Source organism: Grampus griseus (assembly GCF_964374135.1).
Source record: "Grampus griseus genome assembly, chromosome: 17".
NCBI lineage: Eukaryota > Metazoa > Chordata > Mammalia > Artiodactyla > Delphinidae > Grampus > Grampus griseus.
Window position 1 is genome coordinate 70,256,837 of NC_139011.1, and position 24,267 is coordinate 70,281,103.

At 39.0% G+C, this 24,267-nt stretch overlaps 1 protein-coding gene across 1 annotated transcript in view; it reads left to right on the forward strand.

Annotated features, from left to right (window-relative positions):
• Positions 1–260: 260 nt before the first annotated feature.
• The window catches only part of ARMC1 (armadillo repeat containing 1), a 34,505-nt gene continuing 10,498 nt past the window's right edge, over positions 261–24,267 (forward strand). The window contains exons 1-4 of the mRNA XM_082675156.1: positions 261–428; positions 3,836–4,056; positions 10,308–10,399; positions 19,393–19,582. Coding sequence (XP_082531282.1) covers positions 3,874–4,056; positions 10,308–10,399; positions 19,393–19,582 — 465 coding nt within the window. The 5' untranslated portion in view covers positions 261–428; positions 3,836–3,873. The remainder of the gene's footprint in view (positions 429–3,835; positions 4,057–10,307; positions 10,400–19,392; positions 19,583–24,267) is intronic.

Below are 24,267 nucleotides of genomic sequence, written 5' to 3' on the forward strand. Positions count from 1 at the left end.
CTCAGGGGGAACCACGTTTCATTGCTTAGCGCTTAATGGACGGAGAGTCGTTTGGTCCAATTCACTCTTCCCGGGTTCTCCCTAGACCCTCCTGTTCAACGCTTCGGGCATGTCCCTTGTTCACCAATGAACGCTTTAGTTTAAGAAGGCCTTCGCGGATTGGATGTTTTACAGTCTGTGGAATGGTATTAGCCAATGGGAGGGCAGAACCGGCCGAGGTGGCTGAGTCATGGGGGAGAGTCCGTAAAGCCTTTCCCTGCCAGCGTCCTAGCTTTTATGGCTCCTAAAGTCAGCAGGGTCGTTTGTCATCGCCGAGGCCGCGTCTGCGAAAGGAGGGACTCGCTCCGCGCCTGCTGGGTTCCTCTACGTTATCCGTCGGTGTGGCCCTGATGCTGCGGCAGTCTCCGGATTCCTAGAACGCTGGAGCGGTAAGTAGGGTCCAGCGACGGCAGACAAAGCGGTGGAGCCGGGAAGGCCGCAGAAAGCGGCCCCTGCACGCAGGCGGCCAGTCGGCCTGGGCGGGGCGCGCTGCCTGCCTTGAGGCAGTGCGTCCCTCCAGGCGCTTTAAAGCTCTGCTCCCACGTGTCCTGGGAAAATGTTAGCTTTGTTCACTTTCTCCCCGTCTCCTGCACGTCCGATTTTCACAAACCCTAACATTATTAATGGGTGTCATCTCACTTCTTCATCCCTCCAGGTTGTTGTTTAGTAACTTTCTATTAGCTTTATGCTCCTGCGTGTCTACTAAGAGCAGAAGGACATGGTTGGGTTCGGCTTCATTCAAGCGAGACCAGCGTTCACATCTCTGTATTTTAAAAACAGTTCTTGGGGGCGTTTGTGCCTACAGCACCTCCTTTCGTGGTAGTGTACTTATGTGTGTACCCCAACACATGGCCAAATAGAGGTTCCCACAGGATCAAGTATCGTTCTTGTTTGCTAATTGCTGGTACTGTTAGCACCATCTGAAGTTCTTACTTGATCCTGACAACCACTCAGGATTATTATGAGAGGAAGCTGAGACTCAAAGGAGGTAACCCAACTTCTCAAAGAGTTAGTTGCTAGTAAAGGGCAAGCCAGATTTGATGTCACTGCTTACGTTATTTTCTAAAAAAGTCGCTTAACTGAATATGGATTTAAGTTGTGGTTGTGTAGCTCTGTGTATTTATATTAAACTCTGTATATGAGAGCTAAATAATTCTTTGAGTTGAATGGTACATCTTGGCTGAAAGAAAATCAGGCAGCTGCCTAATTACAGGTGCCTCCCATCTATCACTTAACTCCTAGCTTTTTAAAGCGTCATTCTGGCAGCATAGATCTCACCTGGGAGCTTGTTGGAAATGCAGACTCTCAGACCTCACCCCACCTACTGAATTAGAATTGGCTTTTTAAAATAAGATCCCTTAGGTGATCAGAGTGCCTGTTAAAGTTTGGGATGCGTTCATTGTCATAAGGATTTGTTTGCCCGAATTGAACTAAACAAAAGAGAAAGTAAAAGGTATACCTTGTGTTATTCCCTACATTTTCCTGGGCAGATCCTAATTTGAGCCCTCTCCTTCTGAATGGGCTGATAAGGTTAGAAGTTTTAACTCTTGGCTTTTGTTCATCTCAAAGGAGCAGGAAAGGCTATAACTTTCAGAATCGTTCCCACTGAGTGGTTCTCTAAGTACTCCTTAGATGAGAATGGAGCGCTCCAGTTTCAAGGCCAGTGTTGTAAGCAAAAGGCCATTACTCTGGGTATTTGGTTCTTAAATGTGACTTGGTTCTTGGACCTTTGGGCCAGTGATTGGTTCTGCAGTTTTCGTTTTTGACAGGATTTGTGCTGGTGACATAAAGTTCATGATGCGTAAGCTGGCTTGTAAACAGCAATATTCAGGATGTTGATAATAGAAGCACCTAAGAGGCAAACCCTTCCGTCTTATTTCTGTGTACAGTATTCAGTCTATTGCTTTTTTGTTAAATCCTTTTTAAAATTGCTGAAGTAACTATATTTTCATTTTGAGAAAATTATCTGCCAAATACTGTCCTGTTGAAGCCTTGTTTTCTCTGAGTCCTTTATTTTATGCTTGCTTGAAAACTACAAAAATTTAACTTTTAAAGTATTTTATCTGGGATACGATTTTTTCCCCTCATGTGTTACGAGTTAAAGATCTTAGCAGTGTTTTTAAATTGCTTAGAAGTTATTCCAATACCCTTTATTGAATAATCTTACTATTTTTCATTGATTTTTGACTCCATGTAACTTGCAACCATTATTTATTGAGCACTTAGAATGTGTCACCTAAGCCTTTTACATGTATTGTTATTTCATCTGGACAGTATACCATTTGATAGCTGCTATGACTAATCCCATTTTACAGATGTAGAAACTGAGACAAAGAGTTTAGGTGATCTGCCTAAAATCACATTTACCAAGTGGTGGAGCCAGGGTCTGATTCACGTAGAGCCTGCTTTCTTAGATGGACAGTATAAACAGCTTTCCTGGGAGAAGTGTCTCTCAACTACCTCCCACCCCGTACTACTGCTCTACTCTTTATATCTTTGTATATTCCAATATATGGTAAGACCATTTCAGCTTTATTACCTTTTTCCTCCCAAATAACTTTAGTAGGCTGTCTGGAGTTACAGAATAATTTCCCAGCCCACCTCCCCCAGTTGGCATGGTTTTTGAAATTAGCATTAAACTAACTCTTTACTTTGTGTAAAGTATTTACACCTTTATATTCTTTTTTTTTTGGCCCTGCTGCATGGCATGGGGATCTCAGTTCCCCCACTAGGAATCGAACCTGTGCCTCCTGCAGTGGAAGCACGGAGTCTAAACCACTGGACCGCTAGGGAATTCCTCCCCCAACACCTTTATATTCTTCCTAATAAGAAATATATTGTGTAACTTGGTTAATGGAAGTTACTATTTTTAACTTTCTGCATCTGTGAAAATTATTCCTTGTTATTTTGTATTTCCGTTTGTATGTTTATTATGTTACATTTTCTAAAATATCTTGTTTACTTTTGTGGGAAAAAGGTATGCTGAGTTTAAAAGGAAGGTATGGGAAGTGGAACGACTGCTGACCAGTTTAGGAGATAATAAATAAGCTTTCAGCCCAGTTCTATACTAACTGGCTTTTGTCACCTGGGGCAAATTATTTAACTTCTCTGTGACTGTTTCCTTATCTGCCAAATGAATTACCTCACCTCAAAATCTGTTTCATTCTTCTGAGTTTGGCCCACTCAGGGACGGACAGGTGTGGTTAGATTCGGTTCAGATCCACCCTGATCTCGCAGACTCCACTGGCCTGAGGCACAGGGCAAGATCCCCTTCTTGGCTTCTTTGTTCATGACCTTCTTTGACTCCCTCCTTCTTCTTAAGGGATGTTATCTTTTGTAAACCCAGTAAACTGGGTTTTGTTCACAGATGATTTAGAAAAAAAGCTGTCAGCCAGCCACTTTTCTCGGAGACACTTGTCTTAGGCTCCAGAAGTGTTCTAGAGGAAAAAAACACTGGCAGTGTTACAGTTTGAGAAGTGTAGCAAAGGTTGTAAGTTTGAACTGTAAAGACCTTGTTTATTGTGACTTTGGTGTTAAAATATGTATTGCTAAAAAGTTTATTGGAATAATGAGGATGACATGTGTTCTTTAAACATTGTGCACACATAAATAACTTGATTTTTTTTGTTGTTGTTAGTTAGCTTTCTATGTTCTCAGACTGGAATTGCCAAATGCTTAAGTTTTTGTGATTTAGATTCATCTGTTTCTTTCTGAAAGTGCTGTGATTCTGATTATTTAACAAATGCCATAATATACCTCACCAGTCTAGAACTAATTTTGCCAACCATTTCTACAGAATTTAAGAAGATTTTGTTCACGTGTATGGCATAGAAGATGAATTCGTCCTCCTCCACCATGAATGAAGAACCTGATGCTCTCTCGGTAGTTAACCAGCTCCGGGATCTAGCAGCAGATCCATTAAACCGTAGAGCCATTGTCCAGGATCAGGGATGTCTGCCCGGCCTTATTTTATTTATGGACCATCCCAACCCCCCTGTCGTCCACTCGGCTCTGCTTGTAAGTTGCCTTTAGTAATTTCAGTCTCAGTGTTACAATTTTGCAATTAAGGAGAATTTGAAAAAGTATTAGATGACATGGTAAAAAGTTAAAAGTGTAGAGCAAATAATAGTAAGTTTGTATGTATTTCTGTATGTGCAAACATGTACGTGTAGTCCTCTTACACAAATGGTAGCATACTTTATTGTTTTTATTCTTTGACACAAATGGTAGCATACTACATGCATGGAATGTTCTGCAACTTCCTTTTTTCACTTAAGAAGAAATCTTAAGGATTATATTATATCAGTACAGAAAGACACTCAAAGAGGCACTTATGGTTTTGTTTTTCTTTTGTAACAGTTTTGTTAAGATGTAATCACATACCGTGCAATTTACCTAAAGTGTACAATTCGATGGGTTTTAGTGTATTCACAGAGTTGTGCAGCCATCACCACCATCAATTCTAGAACATTTTCATCACCTCAGAAAGAAACTCTGCTCTTATTGTTTCTCAGCCCCACTCTCTTCCCCTAAGCAGCCATGACTTCCTGTTTCTTTGTATTTGCGTATATCTCTGGCAAAAGTGCCTGTATACATTTATATAAATGGAAGCATATAATATATGGTCTTTGTGACTTGTTTCTTTCACTGAGCTAATGTTTTCAAGGTTCATCCACATTGTAGCATGTATCAGTACTTCATTCCTTTTTATGGTTCCTTCATTCCATTATATAGGTGTGCCAGATTGTTTATCTGTTCATTAGTAGATGGATGTGGCACTTGTTTTAATACAAGATGGGAAGGAAAGATAAAGGAGAAGAAAAGAGAAAATATACAGGATCATAGCTAATAATGCACAAGGAACTACCATATTATGAGGAATGTGGGGGCTAGAAAAACATGATAAAGAACAATACAAAGCAATCAGGCAAATACAGAATGTGAAAATTTCTGGAAGACAAATAATCCAGTTCAGTGAACAATAAATTGCATTAAAAAGGCAGTTGGGGTGTGTGAAAGGCATAGCAGTAACTGTTACAGATTTAGAGAGACTTAAGGGACATATCAGCCAGGTATAATATGTGGACCTGATTGGATTCCACTTTGAACAAATCAACCATAAACATATTTTTTAGATAACTTGAAATGAATGTGGACAAGACAGTAGATAATATTAAAGAACCACTTATTGCTTTTGCAGGGTATTATAATAGTATTATCATTAACTTAATTTTTTAAAAAACATTAACTTCTTAGGGATATACTGAAGTATTTACAAATGAAATTCTATGTTCTGTGAGATTTGCTATAAAATGCTCCAGTATGGTTAGCGGCGGGGGAGATGGATGAAACAGGATTGCCTAGTGGATGATAATTGTTGAAGCTGAATGATGGATACATGGGGGTCACCACACATTTTCTCTACTTTTGTGTCTTCTGAAATTTTCACAGCAAAAAGTTTAAAAGAAAATTACTGTCATAGAAAATTTTAAACTCATTGTCCTTTACTTAAGGACCCATGATCAATTCCCATTTAGTGTAATTTCACAAGTTCATACAGAAAAATAATATAGGCTGTTCTTTTCAGAAATCAAAGTACATAATACAGATTTCCTATTTTACCTTCATAGAATGACGTTTATTTAGGCAAAACAGACATTGGTATGAGTGAACAGTAGTAACAAATGGGGAAATTAGCGTGGCCCCTAGTTTGGGTCCTATTTCAATGAGAATTGGAATAAGGGTGAGAGGAGAGAGTGTGTTGGTCTCTTGACAGAGACTTGGGGTTGAAGGGGGCTGTTTATTTTAAATAGACTAGTCTTGAACTTATTTAAATTCAGAAGGCAAGGGGCTGCTGAAGTGGGAAAGGTTTGAGGAGAAGGCTCTCACAGTTGGTACAGAAAATGGGAAAGGTTGCTAACTGAGGACGATGGTGAGATTGTTCACAAGCGTTGAGGGACTGCTTAGTTTGCTAACGCTGAATTGATATGAGGCTTACAGCTTATGAAACTCCTTTTTCACCCTGCTTCAGGCCTGCCATAGGCCCTGAGAGCCAGATAGTTGGATTTGTTTGAGGTTGATTCTTGGCCAGGCAAGTTGGTAATTAAGGAAGTTTAGGATTTTGGCAAGAGAGTAGTTGAAACAGTAGACTGTAGGTGCTGGGCTAAATAGGAAGAGAAGTCAAGTCATGGAGGGACCTAGTAAGGAGAGTAGAGGGAGCCAGGGGCTCAGAGTTCCCAGAGAGGTTGAAGAATATGTTGGTGTTCTCATAATTTCATTTTATCTTCACTGTTGACTTATTAGCTATACCTTTTTGTTTTTAATTTTTTTAGTGGTTGTTCTAGGTTTACATTATACATCTTTAACTTGTTACAGTCTGCTTCATGTATAATGTGAGAATCATACAACCGTATATTTCCATTTCCTTCTCCCATCCTTTGTGCTATTTTTTGTCACACATTTTACTTCTGTGTATGTTTAAAAAATCTACAGTATTTTTTTTCTCTTACTCTAAGCTATTTTAAAGAGATTAAAGATTTAAAAATCAAGTGTATTTTATATTTACCATCATATTTACCATTTCTGGTGTTCTTCATTTCTTTTTCTTTTTTTTTTTGCGGTACGCGGGCCTCTCACTGTTGTGGCCTCTCCTGTTGCGGAGCACAGGCTCCGGACGCGCAGGCTCAGCGGCCATGGCTCACGGGCCCAGCCGCTCCGCGGCACGTGGGATCTTCCCGCACCGGGGCACGAATCTGAGTCCCCTGCATCGGCAGGCAGACTCTCTGCGCCACCAGGGAAGCCCTTCTTCATTTCTTAATACAGATTTGTATTTCTACTGGTGTCTTTTATTTTCTGCCTGAAGAAGTTTAACGTTTTTTGTAATGCAGTTTTGTTTTGTTTTTTTGCGGTACGCGGGCCTCTCACTGTTGCGGCCTCTCCCGTTGCGGAGCACAGGCTCCGGACGCACAGGCTCAGCGGCCATGGCTCACGGGCCCAGCCGCTCCGCGGCATGTGGGATCTTCCCAGACCAGGGCACGAACCCATGTCCCCTGCATCTGCAGGCGGACTCTCAACCACTGCGCCACCAGGGAAGCCCTGTAATGCAGTTTTGCTCTTGGCTTTTTTCCCCTGGGGCTTTACAAGATGTTTCATTTTTTTTTTCTTTTTTTTTTTTTGGCCACACCGAGTGGCATGTGGGATCTTGGTTCCTTGACCAGGGATCGAACCTGTGCCCTGTGCGTTGGAAGCGCAGAGTCTTAACCACTGGACTGCCAGGGAAGTCCCGTGGATGTTGTTTTATCTTCTGGCTCAAAGTATTTCTAATGAGCAGACTGCTGTGATTCTTACCTTTGTTCCTTTCCATATAATATATAAGCCTTTTTCTGGCTTCTTTTGTGACTTTATCAATGGTTTTCAGCAAATGATTATGATGTGCTTAATATGGATGGTTTTCTTTGCGTTTTGGTTTTGTTCTTGTTTTGCTTGGGATTTGTTGGTCTTGGATCTTTCAAGTTTTTTCTGTCTCTTCCCTGTCACTCCTCTCGTGGGATTCCAGTTGTATGTGTTTTAGATACCTCATGTGGTCCCACAGGTCACTGTTCCTTTTTTTTTCTTTAAGTCTTTTTCTTTTCTCTCGCAGTCCTTCATTTTGGATCGTTTCTATTGCTGCATTTTAAAGCTCACTGATGTTTTTTTCTATAGTGCCTAATCTGCTGTTAATCCTATCCACTGTGGTTTTCATTTTAGACATTATGTTTTGTCCTCTGGAAGTTACATTTGGGTCTTTTTAATATCTTCCATTTTTTTTCTCACCATACTTAGGTGTTTCTACCCATCCTTGAGCATATGGAACATAATTATGATAGCTATTTTAATGCTTTTATTTCTCATTTTGCCTCTGTCATATTTTGGTCTGTTTCTATTGATTTTTTTTTCCGCCTTGATTATAGGTCATATTTTTCTGCTTTTCATGTCTGGTAGTTTTTAATCAGATGCCAGACATCGCAGATTTTATCGTATGGGCTTTGGAGTTTTTGGTGTCCCTATAAATATTCTTCAGCTTTGTTCTTGGTTGCCCTTAAGTTACTTGGGATCAGTTTGATCCTTTGAAGACTCCTAATGGGATGCTCTTCTGAGGATTCACCCTGATTCCTCCTGCATTGTGAGGTCTTTTCACTTCTGGCTGGTGGTGTCACAAACTATTCTCAGCCCAGTGTGAGGTCCAGGAATGGTTTTCCCTACTTTCTGGTGGTTTTAGTCCCAGGCCCTTTGGTCTTTTACTCCAGGCATGTGCAAGTCAGCATTCAGCCATAGATTCTTGGGGACCCCTCCGTAGATCTCTGGAGCTGTCTTGCTGTGCTGATCCCTCCTCTCTGTTACTCTGCTCTGCAAATTCTAGCTGCCTGGGGTATTTTCTGACACCAGCCAATGTCCTCTGTGGACACCAGCTGGGTGACCAACAATGCAATTTTGACAGTAACCACTCAGAGTTAGGTATCAAATTCCCCAGGTTTAAGACTCAGTTCCCCAAGACTGCCTTCACTTCAAAGGCCAGTTGCAAGTATCAGGTCATCCATGTTTCTAACAGAGCAGCTATAAATTGGGTGTTCCAGTGACCTCCTCCCCAGTTCAGTAATTTACTAGAATGGCTCCAGAACTCAGGAAGCCACTTTACTTGCATTTACCAGATTTTTATAAAGGATACAAATGAACAGGCACATAGGGCAGGATCTGGAAGGGTCCTGCGTGCAGGAACTTCTGTCTCTGTGGAGTTGGGGCACACCACCCTGGCAGGTGGATGTATTTACCAAGCCAGAAACTCTGAATCTCCTTGTTCAAGAGTTTTTATAGAGCTCAATTTCCAGCCCTTCCCTACCTCCCAGGTCAGTGGGTGGGGCTGAAAGTTCCCACCCTCTAGTCACTTGGTCTTTCTAGTGAAGAGCTGCATCCTGAGGCCATCTAGGGGACACAGCCTAACTCACTTCTTTAACATGAACTCACCCAAGTGTGATCTAAAGGGCCTCCTTATGAATAACAAACTCCTATCAAAAAATTCCAAGAGTTTTAGGAACTCTATGCCAGGGACTAGACGAAGACCAGACATGTATTTTTTATTATACTACTCCACCCTAACCTCCCCAGCCCTCATCTCTGTCTCCCTAGCTTGGCAAGACCCCTGGACTTCACTGGGCTTCCCTCTCCCTGTGCTGCAGTCTGGAACTGCTTCCAAAGCAGTAAGATGGGGCAGTTGTAGGATCTGCCTCATCATTTCTCTTAGGGATTCCAGTCCTATGCTGCTTCTCATCCAGTTGCCCTGTTCGTTAGTTTTTTTATGAAGGGAGGGCAGTTCCCTTGGCAGTTAATCCTATATGGACCAAAGTGAAAATCAAGATAAGACTAGTTACAGAAAGGATAGGAGATTGCAGTCAGAGACAGGTTGTTGGATTTGTGATTCCATGGATAGTACCATTTTTGGTAAGGACCAGGCACTTTGGAAAGGTAGTGTAGAGGACTAGTAGGAAATGGGAAGGTCAGTGAACTGAGGGGGCAGCTTTGGATGGTGTAGTTCACAGAGGTATTCCCCTGCGAATCAGGTAGCAACGTCTGCAGTGAATGATCAGAGATTAGGAAGTTTGTAGAACAGCTAATAAAATCCCTCAAGAATCAGCATGTGAAGGAAATACTTGCAAAAATGTACTTTAAATCTTAAGAGAAAAGCATCCTAGAAAAGTTAAATTCACAGAATAGGAATTTGTGAGAGTGAGTTCATCTTTTGGTTTTCAGTTTAAAAAAAAAAAGTCATTTTAAAGGTGTTTTATAAAACTAGAAACAGTTCATTCCATAAAGGGGGTTGTATGTTTTGTCCCTCTCAGCAGTTTATTTTAATTAATATGTCAAAAGCACCTAGGGAAATGATGGCTATTGGGACTGCTCCCTGAAATTAATAAATGGACTATAGTTCCTTGTATCCTTGTCAAGATGAAGTGGTGAAAATGAAACCAGAACAGCCTAATTTTGACCTTGCAGATAAGTTGGGAACCTTCATTTCAAAGAGCAGATTCAGCTACTGCAGCTCAAAGGAATATTTTTGTCCCCTAGAGGACTGCTCTGCTTATCACATTTAAAGAAGAGTTTCTAAACATTCAAAACCAATTGGTTCTAAAAAGCAAAGCCCTGTTTTTCACTCTTCCCTCTCGCAGTAGCTTAGTAGTGGGTTTAATTTTGAGTAGTCTGGCATGTGGACTGACCTGTTCCTGCTCTCGCTGTAGGCTCTTCGATACTTGGCAGAGTGCCGTGCTAACAGAGAAAAGATGAAAGGAGAGCTGGGTATGATGCTAAGCTTGCAAAGTGTTATACAGAAGTAAGTACAATAGATAGTGTCTCCTAATGGAGTAGAAAAGTGGGTCATGTTACTTTACTGAAATTTGTACTCTAATGTGACGGCATACTTTCGTGGGTTATATGTTCAAAAATGTTCTGATGGTCAGTGTTGTGATTATTTCTAAACGTTGATATTAACAGTAGTCCTTATGAAAATGCTCAAATTTTATTTAAAATGTTGATACACATTGTACTTATGAATAATATTTCTAAAAAGAGACAGTCCTACCTTGTATGAAGTTTTGTGAAGTAGATGTAAATGGATTTGCTAGTGGTGCAACACAGGTGGCATTTGGAAATGGGCAGCATTATAGTATAGTACATAATTCTTTTCTTACTTCCTCGCAGTCTTACTCCAAAGAACCTTGGTCTGTATCATGACAAAAAGGGCTTTTGGTGAGATCTTCCTGAGAATCATTGCGATGTCTCTTAGAGATTTAGGGCCATTTAATTTGAATTCTAGCAAATGGGTGGTTTTTAATTGTACCTTTCATCTTAGGAAGGTTTTTATATCTATCATCTCATTTTGCTATTTACAGCTTTTTGAGGTAGGTTAGACAGATAATAGTTTTATGGGTGAGAAAATTACAGAGAGGCCGAGTTTCTTATCTGTAGTCCTTCAGCTGTGTTGCCTTTGGGAACATCTGGTTTTGCTCCTTTCCTAGGCCTTGCTGATTTCCTTGTAGAAGGCTAGAAATTGAAGATTAAGTGTTTTGTTATTTGCACTGTGTCTGAAAGCAAAAAACTATGCTTTCTGAGGTTTTATCTTAGTTTACTTTGTATCTTGATCTTATTCAAGACATGACTGCCTTTAAGACTATAATAAATAACCATTTAATTTACTGATTTTTAAAACTTGCAGTTTCTTTGGCTTGAGTGCTCACAAAAGTTCTATAATTCCCAAGCACTGTAAGTTAAATTATATCAGTGGACCGCCATCCAAACTGACTTCCAAGGCAGTGTATTTTTTTTTTTTAGTGTTCTTGGCTTCTAGATAAATTTCATTTTAATAATCTTTTTTTTTTAAATCATGCTACCCCTGATAGGTGTCTTGATCTTTAATAATGACAAGTTAGAGACTGAAGCGTTTTTTTTGTTTTTATTCAGGTGATCAGTTAGGAATAAATATTAGAAAATATTGGCTGGCATCAGTTGTATTAATCATTACCTATGGTTTGAGGTCAGTTGCATTAGTAAAATTTGGATTGCAGTTCTGACTTGAGACAAATGGTCTCTTTGACCCTCAGTTTCCTTATCCATACACCTGCAGTAACAACGTCAAAGTGCTCGATTCAGTGGGATGATACGTGTAGAAATGCTCTGTAAATTCTAAAGTGTTGTATAAAATATGAGGTTGCATTGTTCTTGTGCCTAGTATGTTTTAATGCCATGTAATTATTGATTTTTTTATTTTATTTTTTTGCGGTACGTGGGCCTCTCACTGTTGTGGCCTCTCCCGTTGCGGAGCACAGGCTCCGGACACGCAGGCTCAGCGGCCATGGTTCACGGGCCCAGCCGCTCCGCGGCATGTGGGATCTTCCCAACCCGGGGCACGAACCCGTGTCCCCTGCATCAGCAGGTGGACTCTCAACCACCGCGCCACCAGAGAAGCCCCCATGTAATTATTTTTAACTGGCATGTTCTTTTGGAAATCGTGACAGGATTAAGCATAATACGGAGCCTTCTGTAGGATTATTTTATTCATATGATGAACTTAAGATTGTGTATTTCTTTAACAGGTTTGGTTATTGAAGCTGAAAATACGTGGTAAAAATTTTAAAATGTAAGAAATTATATGAAAAGTTAATGTTGATATTAAAATATGCTTCAAATTTGAGCTTTAAACATTTAGAGCAAGTTTTAGAGGTACTGTAGATTTAACCTATAAAACAATTTCTTAGCTTGGTTGGCTAAGGTTGTGGTGTGTGCATATGTATGTGTGTATCTGTAAATGAGAGATACATCTAAAATATTGGGTTGGCCAAAAAGTTCGGGGTTTTCCGTAACATCTTAACGTTAGGGAGACAACTTGTATTTTTTTTTAAATAAATTTATTTAGTTTATTATTTATTTATTATTCTTGGCTGTGTTGGGTCTTTGTTGCCACGTGCACGGGCTTTCTTTAGTTGCTGCGAACGGGGGCTACTCTTCGTTGTGGTACGCCGGCTTCTCATTGTGGTGGCTTCTCTCATTGTGGAGCACGTGCTCTAGGCGTGTGGGCTTCAGTAGTGTGGCACGTGGGCTCAGTAGTTGTGGCTTGCGGGCTCTAGAGCGCAGGCTCAGTTGTGGCGCACGGGCTTAGTTGCTCCGCGGCATGTGAGATCTTCCTGGATCAGGGCTCGAACCCGTGTCCCCAGCGTTGGCAGGCGGATTCTCAACCACTGCACCACCAGGGAAGACCAACAACTTGTATCTTTATAAGAGAAGTATTATGTCAGTTCAGGTCATTATCTTGCAGTGTCATCTGGGAAGGAGATCTTGAGATGGAGTTAGAAATGGAAGAGGTTTATTGTGAGATATCGTCTGTAGAGGTAGAAGGGAATGAAGAAGGATTGGACTATAGTCGTTAGACTGCAATGCAGATCTGACATCTGTAAAAGGAAAGTGAAGAGGAAACGAATGGGGCAAGGAGAGTCTCAGATTGCAATGCAAATCTGACAGACAGCTCAAGGGGGAGCTCCAAAGCGAGGATTACCCTGTAGATGAGTCTTGTATTGGGCAGAAATGGCCAGGCCTTATTGTGCCCCTGCTGCACGGGCATTGAGTGGGGTCTCCCTGGGAATGGTCAGGCCTTGGAATGAAAGATTGAATGGTGTGAGAGATCTCAAAGCCACTACTGCTGGTGGCTCTACTATTCTACTCCCTGTAGCCAAAGGGCAGGTTTCCTTCTTAAAGGGAGATCCAAGCAGTGTGTCTCCACGGTTGCCACAAGCAGCTTCTCTTTAATACAAATGATGTATATTTTTTAGGACACTGTGGTGATCGTTGCTGGCTCCTCCAGCAGTAAAAAAAAAAAAAGGTATGCATTCATTGCATACGCTATTATAATTTGGTCCTGTACCCCTCTCAAAAGTGGAGATATGATGTAATAATTTTTATATATGTTTTCCAGCTCATTTGGCTGTGGGAGATCTCAGATTTGAAGGTTACCTTTCAAGCTTTCTTAAAAGTCACCTCTGTTTACTAAAATAATCATCTTAGAATTTATCAGTTACTGTTATCAGAAGGTCAATAAAACTATGTGTTTTAGCTTGTAAACATTAAGACTGAAGTATTAGAATCAGGTTTTGGTTCAGCATGTTTAGCTTTGTGTTGTGAATTATCTCATGGCTTGGACGTAATTTTTTTAATATATTTATTCATTTAATTTATTTATTTTCAGCTGCGTCGGGTCTTAGTTGCGGCGTGCGCGATCTTTGTTGAGACATACAGGATCTTTTGTTGTGGCACGTGGACTTCTCTCTAGTTGTGGCATACGGGTTTTCTCTTCTCTAGTTGTGGTGCAGGGCTCCAGGGCACATGGTCTCTATAGTTGTGGCGAGGAGGCTCCAGAACGCTGGCGCTCCAGGGCACGTGGGCTCTGTAGTTTGTGGCACATGGGCTCAGTAGTTGTGCGGGCTTAGTTGCCCCGCGGCATGTGCGATCTTAGTTCTCTGACCAGGGATCAAACCCGAGTCCCCTGCATTGGAAGGTGGATTCTTTACCACTGGACCACCAGGGAAGTCCCTCATTTTCCTTTTTTAAGAAATTAGATTGCTCTGGCATTATTATTTTCTCCTCATTTACTTTTTTCTTTTGGGTACCTGTATTAAAAATTCTTAAAAAATCAAAAGGAAAAGTTTTTATCATATAGAGCAGGGTGAGTTTTATATATGCATAATTGTTTTGACACTGTAGAAATATGTTCTTCAGACATTATTTTGCATTTTGAAGTCTTTGTTGGCAGATACAGATGACTGATTTACCACTATTCCATTCTTATATAGGTCATCTTGGTAAGCCATAGCACAAGAGATCTAAATTATGTACCCCAATTGTTTTCATTGATGTGGCTGCCCCATGACAGCTAGGCAGTCAGGGTGGGATTCGGATCAGGTTTTCTCTCTGTTTAGGAGTACTGAGTTAGGGGGAGATTTAGCTATGATTCTGTGGAACTATACAACTAGGGAAGCAGCAAAAGGATCTTCCCATATCCCGGTGAGACCCATAGAACAAAGAAAGTCCATTGTGGAGGGATGCTGCTTTATTGACTGAAGAGAAACCTTCATCTGGAGTGATCAGAGGGGAAACCAGAAAGCAGAAGTAGGTGGGGAGAGTGGAGGTTATTCTTAACATGAGAAGCAGAGAGCAATGTTTTATAAAATAGGGAAAATTCTGTGTATTGAAATTTTTGCCCTTTTATCACCAAATTATTTTTTGCTACAAAATTTTGCTGAGATTTTAGCAAGTTATTCAACAGCAGGTTTGACTTAATGTTTAGGTCAAATTGGTGCTTACAGATCGACAGTTGGATTGATTTCAAAGTCACTGTTACTTTCAGTTCTTCAATTGTGAAGAGAATTTTAAGTTCTCTGTCACTCAAAATGAATCTGGCATTGTGTTCTAATTTTAATCTTCCATAAATGAAAACTTGTCCTTAGAGGTTAGAACCTCTTTACATTTTATTTTTAACCTGGATCCCTTTGTGAAGAGAATTTTCAAAATGTCAGTCTAGGAAGATATCTAAATGCAGTTTAAGACATTTGTTAATTTGTATTTCAGGAGTAATACTTTTGATACAAAATGTATTTTATAAAGGCACTTGTGAATATCTAACATGAAGTATGCTATAAATAAAAGTCACTTTAATAAAATGTGGCATCTCAACTTTAAAATACCTCATTTCATCTAGAGAACTTCCTAAAATTCTAGATTTTGAAACAGTGCCATAGTAATGGTGGTCTATTCTTCTTGCTAAAATCTTGGATGAAAAGTATGTGCTTCATTTCTTTATGCCTTTCTTCTGTGTTCTTTTATTTTCTTTAAAATGCTATTTTAAAATCTTATTACAAGTATGCGGTATGTGGTTTATTTATAAAAATTCAAAAATATAAAAAAGAAAATCCATAATGCCATTTATGTTTTCATTTAAATATGTTTATACATACATAGTTTTTTAAACTTTAGTTTGAAATGACATCAGACTTTCAGAAAAGTTGTACAAACAGTACACTGATGCCTAGATAAGTACACCGGTAGTCCCCAAATTTTAACATTTTACCATTTGTTTTACTGTGTTTTTGTTTTTTTAAATATTTATTTATTTTGGCTGCCCTGGGTCTTAGTTGCGGCATGAGATCTTTGTCGTGGCATGCGGGGGTCTTTTAGTTGAGGCATGCGGGCTTTTAGTTGCAGCATGTGGGATCTAGTTCCCTGACCAGGGATCAAACCCAGGCCCCCTGCACTGGGAGCACAGAGTCTTAACTGCTGGACCACCCGGGAAGTCCCTTGTTTTACTATTTTAACATTTGCTTTATTCTTTCTCCATACATGTTGTTGTTTGGTATATATGTCTTCATAACTTATATATAGTCATTGTGAAGTATGTATTTTAGGAGAAAAAAATGTGTCCTTTGTCATGTTTAATGCTTGGATTTGGGGCTGGAATTCTACTTTGTGTGATATCAGTACACAATTCCTGTTCTCATTGTTTCTATTTGCCTTATCTACACTTGCCCATTCCTTTATTTCTGAATCACTTTTAGTTGTGTCTTGTTTTGTGAGTCAAAATGAAAATCTTTTAGTGGGGGCAATAAAGTAGGAGCTTGGGATTAACATACACACACTACTATATATAAAATAGATAACCAACAAGGACCTACTGTATAGCACAGGGAACTCTATCTACTCAATAACCTATATGGGAAAAGAATCTGAAAAAGAATGAATATATGTATACGTATAACTGAATCACTCTGCTGTACACCTGAAACTAACACAACATTGTAAATCAACTATACTCCAATAAAAATAAAATAAAAAATCTTTTAAATTAGTGAGCTAGGTCCATTTATATTTATTGCTGTTACTGATATATTTCATCTTAACCCATTTTTGTTGTAATTACCATGTATATTATAATAGTTGTGTTTCTGTGCCTGCTGTTTTCTTCTTTTATCTTGAAAATTTCTTCTGATTTGTCTTATTGTTATAGTGGCTACCTTTGTACTTATACTTTAAAGAAATGTTCTCAGTTTTCTGTTTTCTTATTTAAACTTTCACCATCTTGCTTGTTAGTTTTAATGGTAATCTTTTCACTCCCATAGTCAGACTTTTTCTACTTTTCCCTTTTCTTCTCCCTTTTCCTTTCTTTTTTTAAGTTGCATTATTTCTACTTTATCAGAACATTTATATATTCTATTCTCTTTTCCACTTTAGTTTTAAATTTAGATCTACAGTTAAATGTGTAAAATGCTCATCATCAGTCCTTTTGCTAGTTTTCCTAGTCATGTCTGTTGGTTGAAGCTTAATTCTCTAGTAGATTGCTCAAGTAAGACTCTAATATTCCTTGAGTTCTTTCATGTTTAAAATTCCTTTTCTGTAACCTTGATACTTGAAGGAAAACTGGACTGCATCCATGGTTCACCTTTTGTTTTCTTGTGATTCTTGAAAATGCTGCTCCATTTTGCCTTGATTTTTATGTTGTTTTTTGTAAAGTTTTTAGAACAGAGGGTGGCAACTTTTTTTCTGTAAAATAAAAAGCCAGATAGTAACTATTTTAGGCTTTGTTGGGCTCACAGTCTGTTGCGGCGCTCAGCTCTGCCCTTGTGGGTTAAAGCAGCCAGAGATGATATGTAAATGACGGACTTTTGCTCAAGGATCATAGTTTTCCTGCCTTTGGACTTCATTGTTACCTAAGCAGAGTTGCTGACTGCCTTCTTAGAACCCTTTTAAAGTTAGGATTGGTTTTGCATTGAAAGATGAAGGATGATTTTCTGAGTTGCATAAATGTTATAAGAACACTTTTTTTAGTGAACACCACAGGAAAAAAAAGCAAAACCAACTCCTAAAGGAAAAGTTGTGAAGATCTTCAAAAGAGGATAGCAAGTCTTTAACATTAAAATAGTATATTCACTGCTTTCATGAAGTATATGGAAGTCTTAACTGGCTTTTATAGGCGGTATAAAATGATATTAGTAGCATCTATATAGGATTAGAGTGAATTGGTGTTTATGACCAGTGAGGAAATACATTCAAAATGAAAATTATTCTTGATATATAATGAAGATCAGAGTTCACCTTTCAGTTGTGTTTTATGAATAACATTTTGAACATTTTCAATATAGATAACGATTTAGAAAAAGTGGTGAGGAATCAATATACTTCATTATGGAATAGTAAATTACTGAGAGCAGAATTCCAATTATTTAGATGAAAGAGCTTTTCAAGATAGTCTTTTCTCGGGTGTCATATTTTAAAGACTGAACTAAATCCAGGGCATGATCAGCTCTTTCAATTTTCACTTGCTTAAGAAGCTTAGGGCAACTAATACTTGTTTAATTATACAGTCTTTCTTAGGCTTATGGCCAACTGTACCATATAACTCTAGACTTTTTGTACTTGAATGTTTTGAATCACATTATTTGAATAGTAATTTTTGTTGTTTTTTTTTTTTAAAGACTAAGATACCTGCTTCCAAATCTGTAGATGCTCTTGGCTTTTTCTTTTTGGTTTTAAAAGCATTTTTAAAAAATAAGGCAATAATTATTTATCATTAATTTGTTGAACAGCAACATGCATAGATATTTGTGATACCTCATATAGTGCCCAGATCAAGAAGTAACTTCGTTTTTTTTTTCAACATCTTTATTGGAGTATAATTGCTTTACAGTGTTGTGTTAGTTTCTGCTGTATAACAAAGTGAATCAGCTATACGTATACATATATCCCCATATCCCCTCCCTCTTGCGTCTCCCTCCCACCCTCCCTATCCCATCCCTCTAGGTGGTCACAAAGCACCGAGCTGCTATGCGGCTGCTTCCCACTAGCTAGCTGTTTTACGTTTGGTAGTGTATATATGTCAGTGCCACTCTCTCACTTCGTCTCAGCTTACCTTTCCCCCTCCCCACGTCCTCAAGTCCATTCTCTAGGTCTGCATCTTTATTCCTGTCCTGCCCCTAGGTTCTTCAGAACCATATATATATATATATATATATATATATATATATTTTTTTTTTTTTTTGTGGTACATGGGCCTCTCACTGCTGTGGTCTCTCCCGTCGCGGAGCACAGGCTCTGGACGCGCAGGCTCAGCGGTCATGGCCCATGGGCCCAGCCACTCTGCAGCACGTGGGATCCTCCTGGACTGGGGCACGAACGTGTGTCCCCTGCATCGGCAGGCAGACTCCCAACCACTGCGCCACCAGGGAAACCCCAGAACCATTTTTTTGTAATCGTTTTTACTTCATTTTTGCTTATATGCTTTTGCAAATTTCATTCTGCCTAAGACAAAATTTTACTTAGCTTTAAGGGAAATCTGTGTCTATAGAGGTATTCCCTTAACTGTTTCGTAGGAAGGGCAGCAATAAAATTAGTCCTATGAGGTCTACCAGAAAAACATACTTAGAACAACAGTGGGACCATCATGTTGATTTGACTATGTTATTCTTTAAAAAATTTTTGGTTTTAAGTAGATAGAAATTGAAAATCTTCCAGAAAGGAATTTATTACTGTATGAAAATGATGACACTTTGAACTATGAAATAAAGGAAGTTAAAAATAGTGATGGTGGGAGTATTTATTTCCTATAACCATTTTTGCCAGTCTGTGGTCTGTAACTGTTTTGTTTATCTAAGTAGATGTAGCCTATGTGACTCTAGAAATAAAGTATAGATCAGAATGAAGAAAACAAGGTTTTGCCAAGTTGAGGAATAAAATTACAGAATCAGTAGAAGTGGCAAGACTACTTTGTTAATTTATATGTTTCTTTTCAAGGACTACAACTCCAGGAGAAACAAAACTGCTGGCCTCTGAAATCTATGAAATTCTTCAGTCTTCCAATATGGCAGATGGTGATAGTTTCAATGAAATGAATTCACGTCGAAGGAAAGCTCAGTTTTTTCTGGGAACCACAAACAAACGTGCCAAAACAGTGGTTTTGCATATAGATGGTCTTGATGATACGGTAAGACTTTTATAAACACATGGTTCATAACATGCGAGAGAGAAATCATGTAAACTGGTTATCTCAGTGTCACCTGCTAACAGTCTTTAAGAATAAGTCCCTGGCTTCCCTGGTGGCACAGTGGTTAAGAATCTGCCTGCCAGTGCAGGGGACACGGGTTCAAGCCCTGGTCCAGGAAGATCCCACATGCCGTGGAGCAGCTAAGCCCGTGCACCACAACTACTGAGCCTGCGCTCTAGAGCCCGCGAGCCACAACTACTACGCCTGCGTGCCACAACTACTGAAGCCCACATGCCTAGAGCCTGTGCTCCTCACCAAAAGAAGCCACAACAATGAGAAGCCCACAGACTGCAATGAAGAGTAGCCCCCGCTCGCCACAACTAGAGAAAGCCCACATGCAGCAACGAAGACCGAACACAGCCAAAAATAGATAAATAAAAATAAATAAACTAAAAAGAAAAGACTAAGTCCTAATATTAGCATTTTATTCTGATAAAGAGGGGCATTTTGTGCTTAACGGGTCAGTTATTCAAAGGACATAACCATTGCAAATATTTATGCCCTAGTAATAGAACTTCAAAGTATATGAAGCAAAAACTGACGGAAATGCAAGGAGAAATAAATTCACAACTAGAGCTGGAGATTTGAATACCATTGTCTCAATTAATAGAACAAGTATACAGAAAATCAACAGGGATATAGAAGACGCAACACTAATAATCAACTTAACCTAACTGATATTTATAGAAAGCCCCACTCAGCAGCAAGGTAATATTCATTCTTTCCATGTGCACATGAAACATTTACCAAGATAGACCATATTGTGTCCCATAAAACAAGTCCTGATTTAAAAGAATTAGAACCAAGCAAAGTGTGTTCTCTGAGCACAATGAAAAGCAAGTTAGAAATCAATCACAGAAAGATACCTGGAAAACCCCCTAAGAATTTTGGAAACTAACCCATTTCTAAAATAATCCATGGGTCAATGAAGAAATCAAAGGAGAAATTAGGAAGTATTTTGAACTGAATAAAAATGAAAATGTGGGGCTTCCCTGGTGGCGCAGTGGTTAAGAATCCACCTGCCAGGGCAGGGGACGTGGGTTTGAGCCCTCGTCCAGGAAGATCCCACATGTCGCGGAGCAACTAAGCCCGTGCGCCACAACTACTGAGCCTGTGCTCTAGAGCCTGTGAGCCACAACTGCTGAGCCCGTGTGCCACAACTACTGAAGCCCGCGTGCCTAGAGCCCTTGCTCTGCAACAAAGAGAAGCCACCACAATGGGAAGCATGCACCTCAACAAAGAGTAGCCCCCACTCTCTGCAACTAGAGAAAGTCTGCGCGCAGCAACGAAGACCCAATGCAGCCAAAAATAAATAAATATTTTTAAAAAGATGTAGTATCAGAATTTGTGGGAAGCAGCTAAAGCAGAGTTTAGAGGGGAATTCATTAGCACCAAATGACTGAATATATACAAAAAGGGAAAGGTCTCAGTGACTTAAGCTTCTACCTTAAGAAACTAGAAAAAGAAGAGCAAATTAAATCCAAAGTAAGCAGAAGAGAAGAAACAAAAAAATCAGTGGAATGGAAAACAGAGAAAAATGAAATCAAAAGCTGATCTTTGACATGATCAATTAAATTGATAAACCTCTAGCCAAATTGATCAAGAATAAAAGAAGTCACAAAATATCAGTATCAGAAATGAGACAGCATTGCATAGATCTTTTAATGTGGACACTGAAAGGAAAATAAGTGAATATTTTGAATAACTTTATGCCAATAAATTTGATAATGTAGATGAAACAGGAAAATTTCTTGAAAGATGGATTGCCAAAGCTCACTCAAAAAGAAATGGATAACCTGAAAGAATAGCTCTGTGTCTATCAAAGAAATTGGATTCGTAGTTAAAAACCTTTCCATAAAGACAGTTTCTGGCCTTGATATCTTCATTGGTGAATTCTACCAAACGTTTAAGGAAAATGTAACACCAATTGTACTGTCTTTTAAAGTATTATACAGTAGTAGTTGTACAGTGTAGTTTTTTCTCAACTCATTCTACCTTTTCCCCTTTTTTTTAAATATTTTTTTTAATGTGGACCATTTTTTAAGTCTTTATTGAATTTGTTACAATATTGCTTCTGTTTTGGTTTTTTGGCCACAAGGCACGTGAGATCTTAGCTCCCTGACCAGGGATCGAACCCACACTCCCTGTATTGGAAGGCAAGGTCTTAACCAGTGGACTGCCAGGGAAGTCCCTTGTCTGCTTTTAATATTAGCTGCTCAAGCGTTCTTTTGATTATAGTGTGTATCTTCTATTTGTGTCTGTATTTCACATGGATTTCTTATAGGCACCATATAGTTGGGCCTTGCTTTTTTAATCCAATCGAAAAATTTCTACCTTTTAACAGGAATGCTGGGATCATTTGCCTTTAATATGATTATTGATTTGACTGGATTTAAAACAACCATCTTGCTAATTGCTTTCTATTTGTCCCATGTGTTCTCTTTTCCTCTTTTTCTGCCTTTTGGAGTAATTGAAAGTTTTTTATGATTGCATTTTATCTCCTTTGTTAGCTTATTTGCGTTAATTCTCTTTCCTTCCTTTCTTTTATGTTTGTTGATTTAGGGTTTATTTTGTGTATCTTTTTTTTATTTTTGAATTTTATTTAGGGTTTATTTTCTGTATCTTTAACTTTTTTTAACATGTCTTTAATCGTATTTATTTATTTATTTATTTTAACATCTTTATTGGAGTATAATTGCTCCACAATGGTGTGTTAGTTTCTGCTGTATAACAAAGTAAATCAACTATACATATACATATGTCCCCATATCCCCTCCCTCTTGTGTCTCCCTCCCACCCTCCCTATCCCACCCCTCTAGGTGGTCACAAACCACCGAGCTGATCTCCCTGTGCTATGCGGCTGCTTCCCACTAGCTGTCTATGTTTGGTAGTGTGTATATGTCCATGCCACTCTCTCGTTTTTGTCATGGCTTATCTTTAACTTATCAGTCTAGCTTCAGTTAACACTAATCACCATGAGACACTTATAACACTATACTTTCATCTGCCTTATCTCTGCCTTTGTGTTCTTGTTATATGTTTTACTTTTGCATATGTTATAAACCCCAAACTACTTTGTTACTACATTAAATATTCTCTTTTTTTTATTAAAAATTTTTTGTGGTAAATTACACTTAGCATAGAATTACCATCCATCTTAACCATTTACAAGTATTTAAAGACATTAAAAAATAAGAGTATTTTCTGTCTACCCACGTATTTACCATTTCTGGGGCTCTTTATTCCTTTGTGTAAATACAGATTTTCGTCTAATATCATTTTCCTTCTGCCTGAAGGGCTCCATTAACATTTCTTATAGTAAGTAGTACAGGTCTGCTGAGGATGGACATTTGGCTTATTTCCACCTTTTGGCTATTATGAATAATTCTGCTATGAACATTTATGTACAGGTTTTTGTGTGGATATATGTCCTCAGTTCTCTTGGGTATATTCTTAAGGGTAGAATTGCTGGATGATACGTTTAGCTTTTCGAGCAACTGCCAGACTGTTTTCCACAGTGGCCACTGCCTTTTACATTCCCATCAGCAAGGTGTGAGGGGTCAAGTTTTTCCACATCCCTGCCAACATTTCTTATTTTCCATTTCTTAAAAAAAATAGCTATTCTAGTGGGTGTGAAGTGGTATCTTATTGTGATTTTGATTTGCATTTACCTAATTACAATGATGGTATCTTTTCACATGCTTATTGGCCATTTTTAGTGGTTGACTTAGGGTTTATTGTGTATGTCTTTAATTTATCACAGATTTTCTCTTTTGGAGAAATGTCTGTTCATTCTTTGTCCATTTTTTTTAAAAAAATTGCTTATTATTTGTCTTTATTCTTGAGATGAGTTAGTTCTGTTAATATCATGTGTTGCATCAGTTGATTTTCGTATGTTGAACCAGCCCTTCATTACTAGGATAAATCCCAATTGGTCATGGTGCATAACCTTTTTAATGTGCTTCTGCATTCAGTTTACTGGTATATTATTGAGGCATTTTGCATCTGTATTCATACAGGATATTGGTTTGTAGTCTTTTTTTCCCTCGTGCTGTCTTTTTCTGGTTTTGGTGTCAGGGTAATCCTGGCTTCATAAGAGGATTTGGGAAGTGTCTGGATGAGTTTCTGAAGGATAGGTGTTACTCTTCTTTAAACATTTAGTAGAATTCACCAGTGAAGCCATTTGGTCCTGGGCTTTTCTTTGTGGGAAATGTTCTGATTATTAATTCAGTTGCTTTACTTGTTGTATAGGTTTATTCATATTTTCTTGAGTCAGTTTATGGTTTTGTCTTTTTTTTGTTTGTTTTTTTTGTTTTTTTAGTATGCGGGCCTCTCACTGTTGTGGCCTCTCCCGTTGCGGAGCACAGGCTCCGGACGTGCAGGCTCAGTGGCCATGGCTCACGGGCCCGGCCGCTCCACGGCATGTGGGATCCTTCCGGACCGGGGCATGAACCCGTGTCCCCTGCATCGGCAGGCAGACTCTCAGCCACTACACCACCAGGGAAGCCCTATGGTTTTGTCTTTTGAGGAATATATCATTTCATAGAGGTTATCTGATGTGTTGGCATACAGTTGTTCATAGTATTCGCTTATAATCCTTTTCTTTTGGTAAGATTGGTCATAGT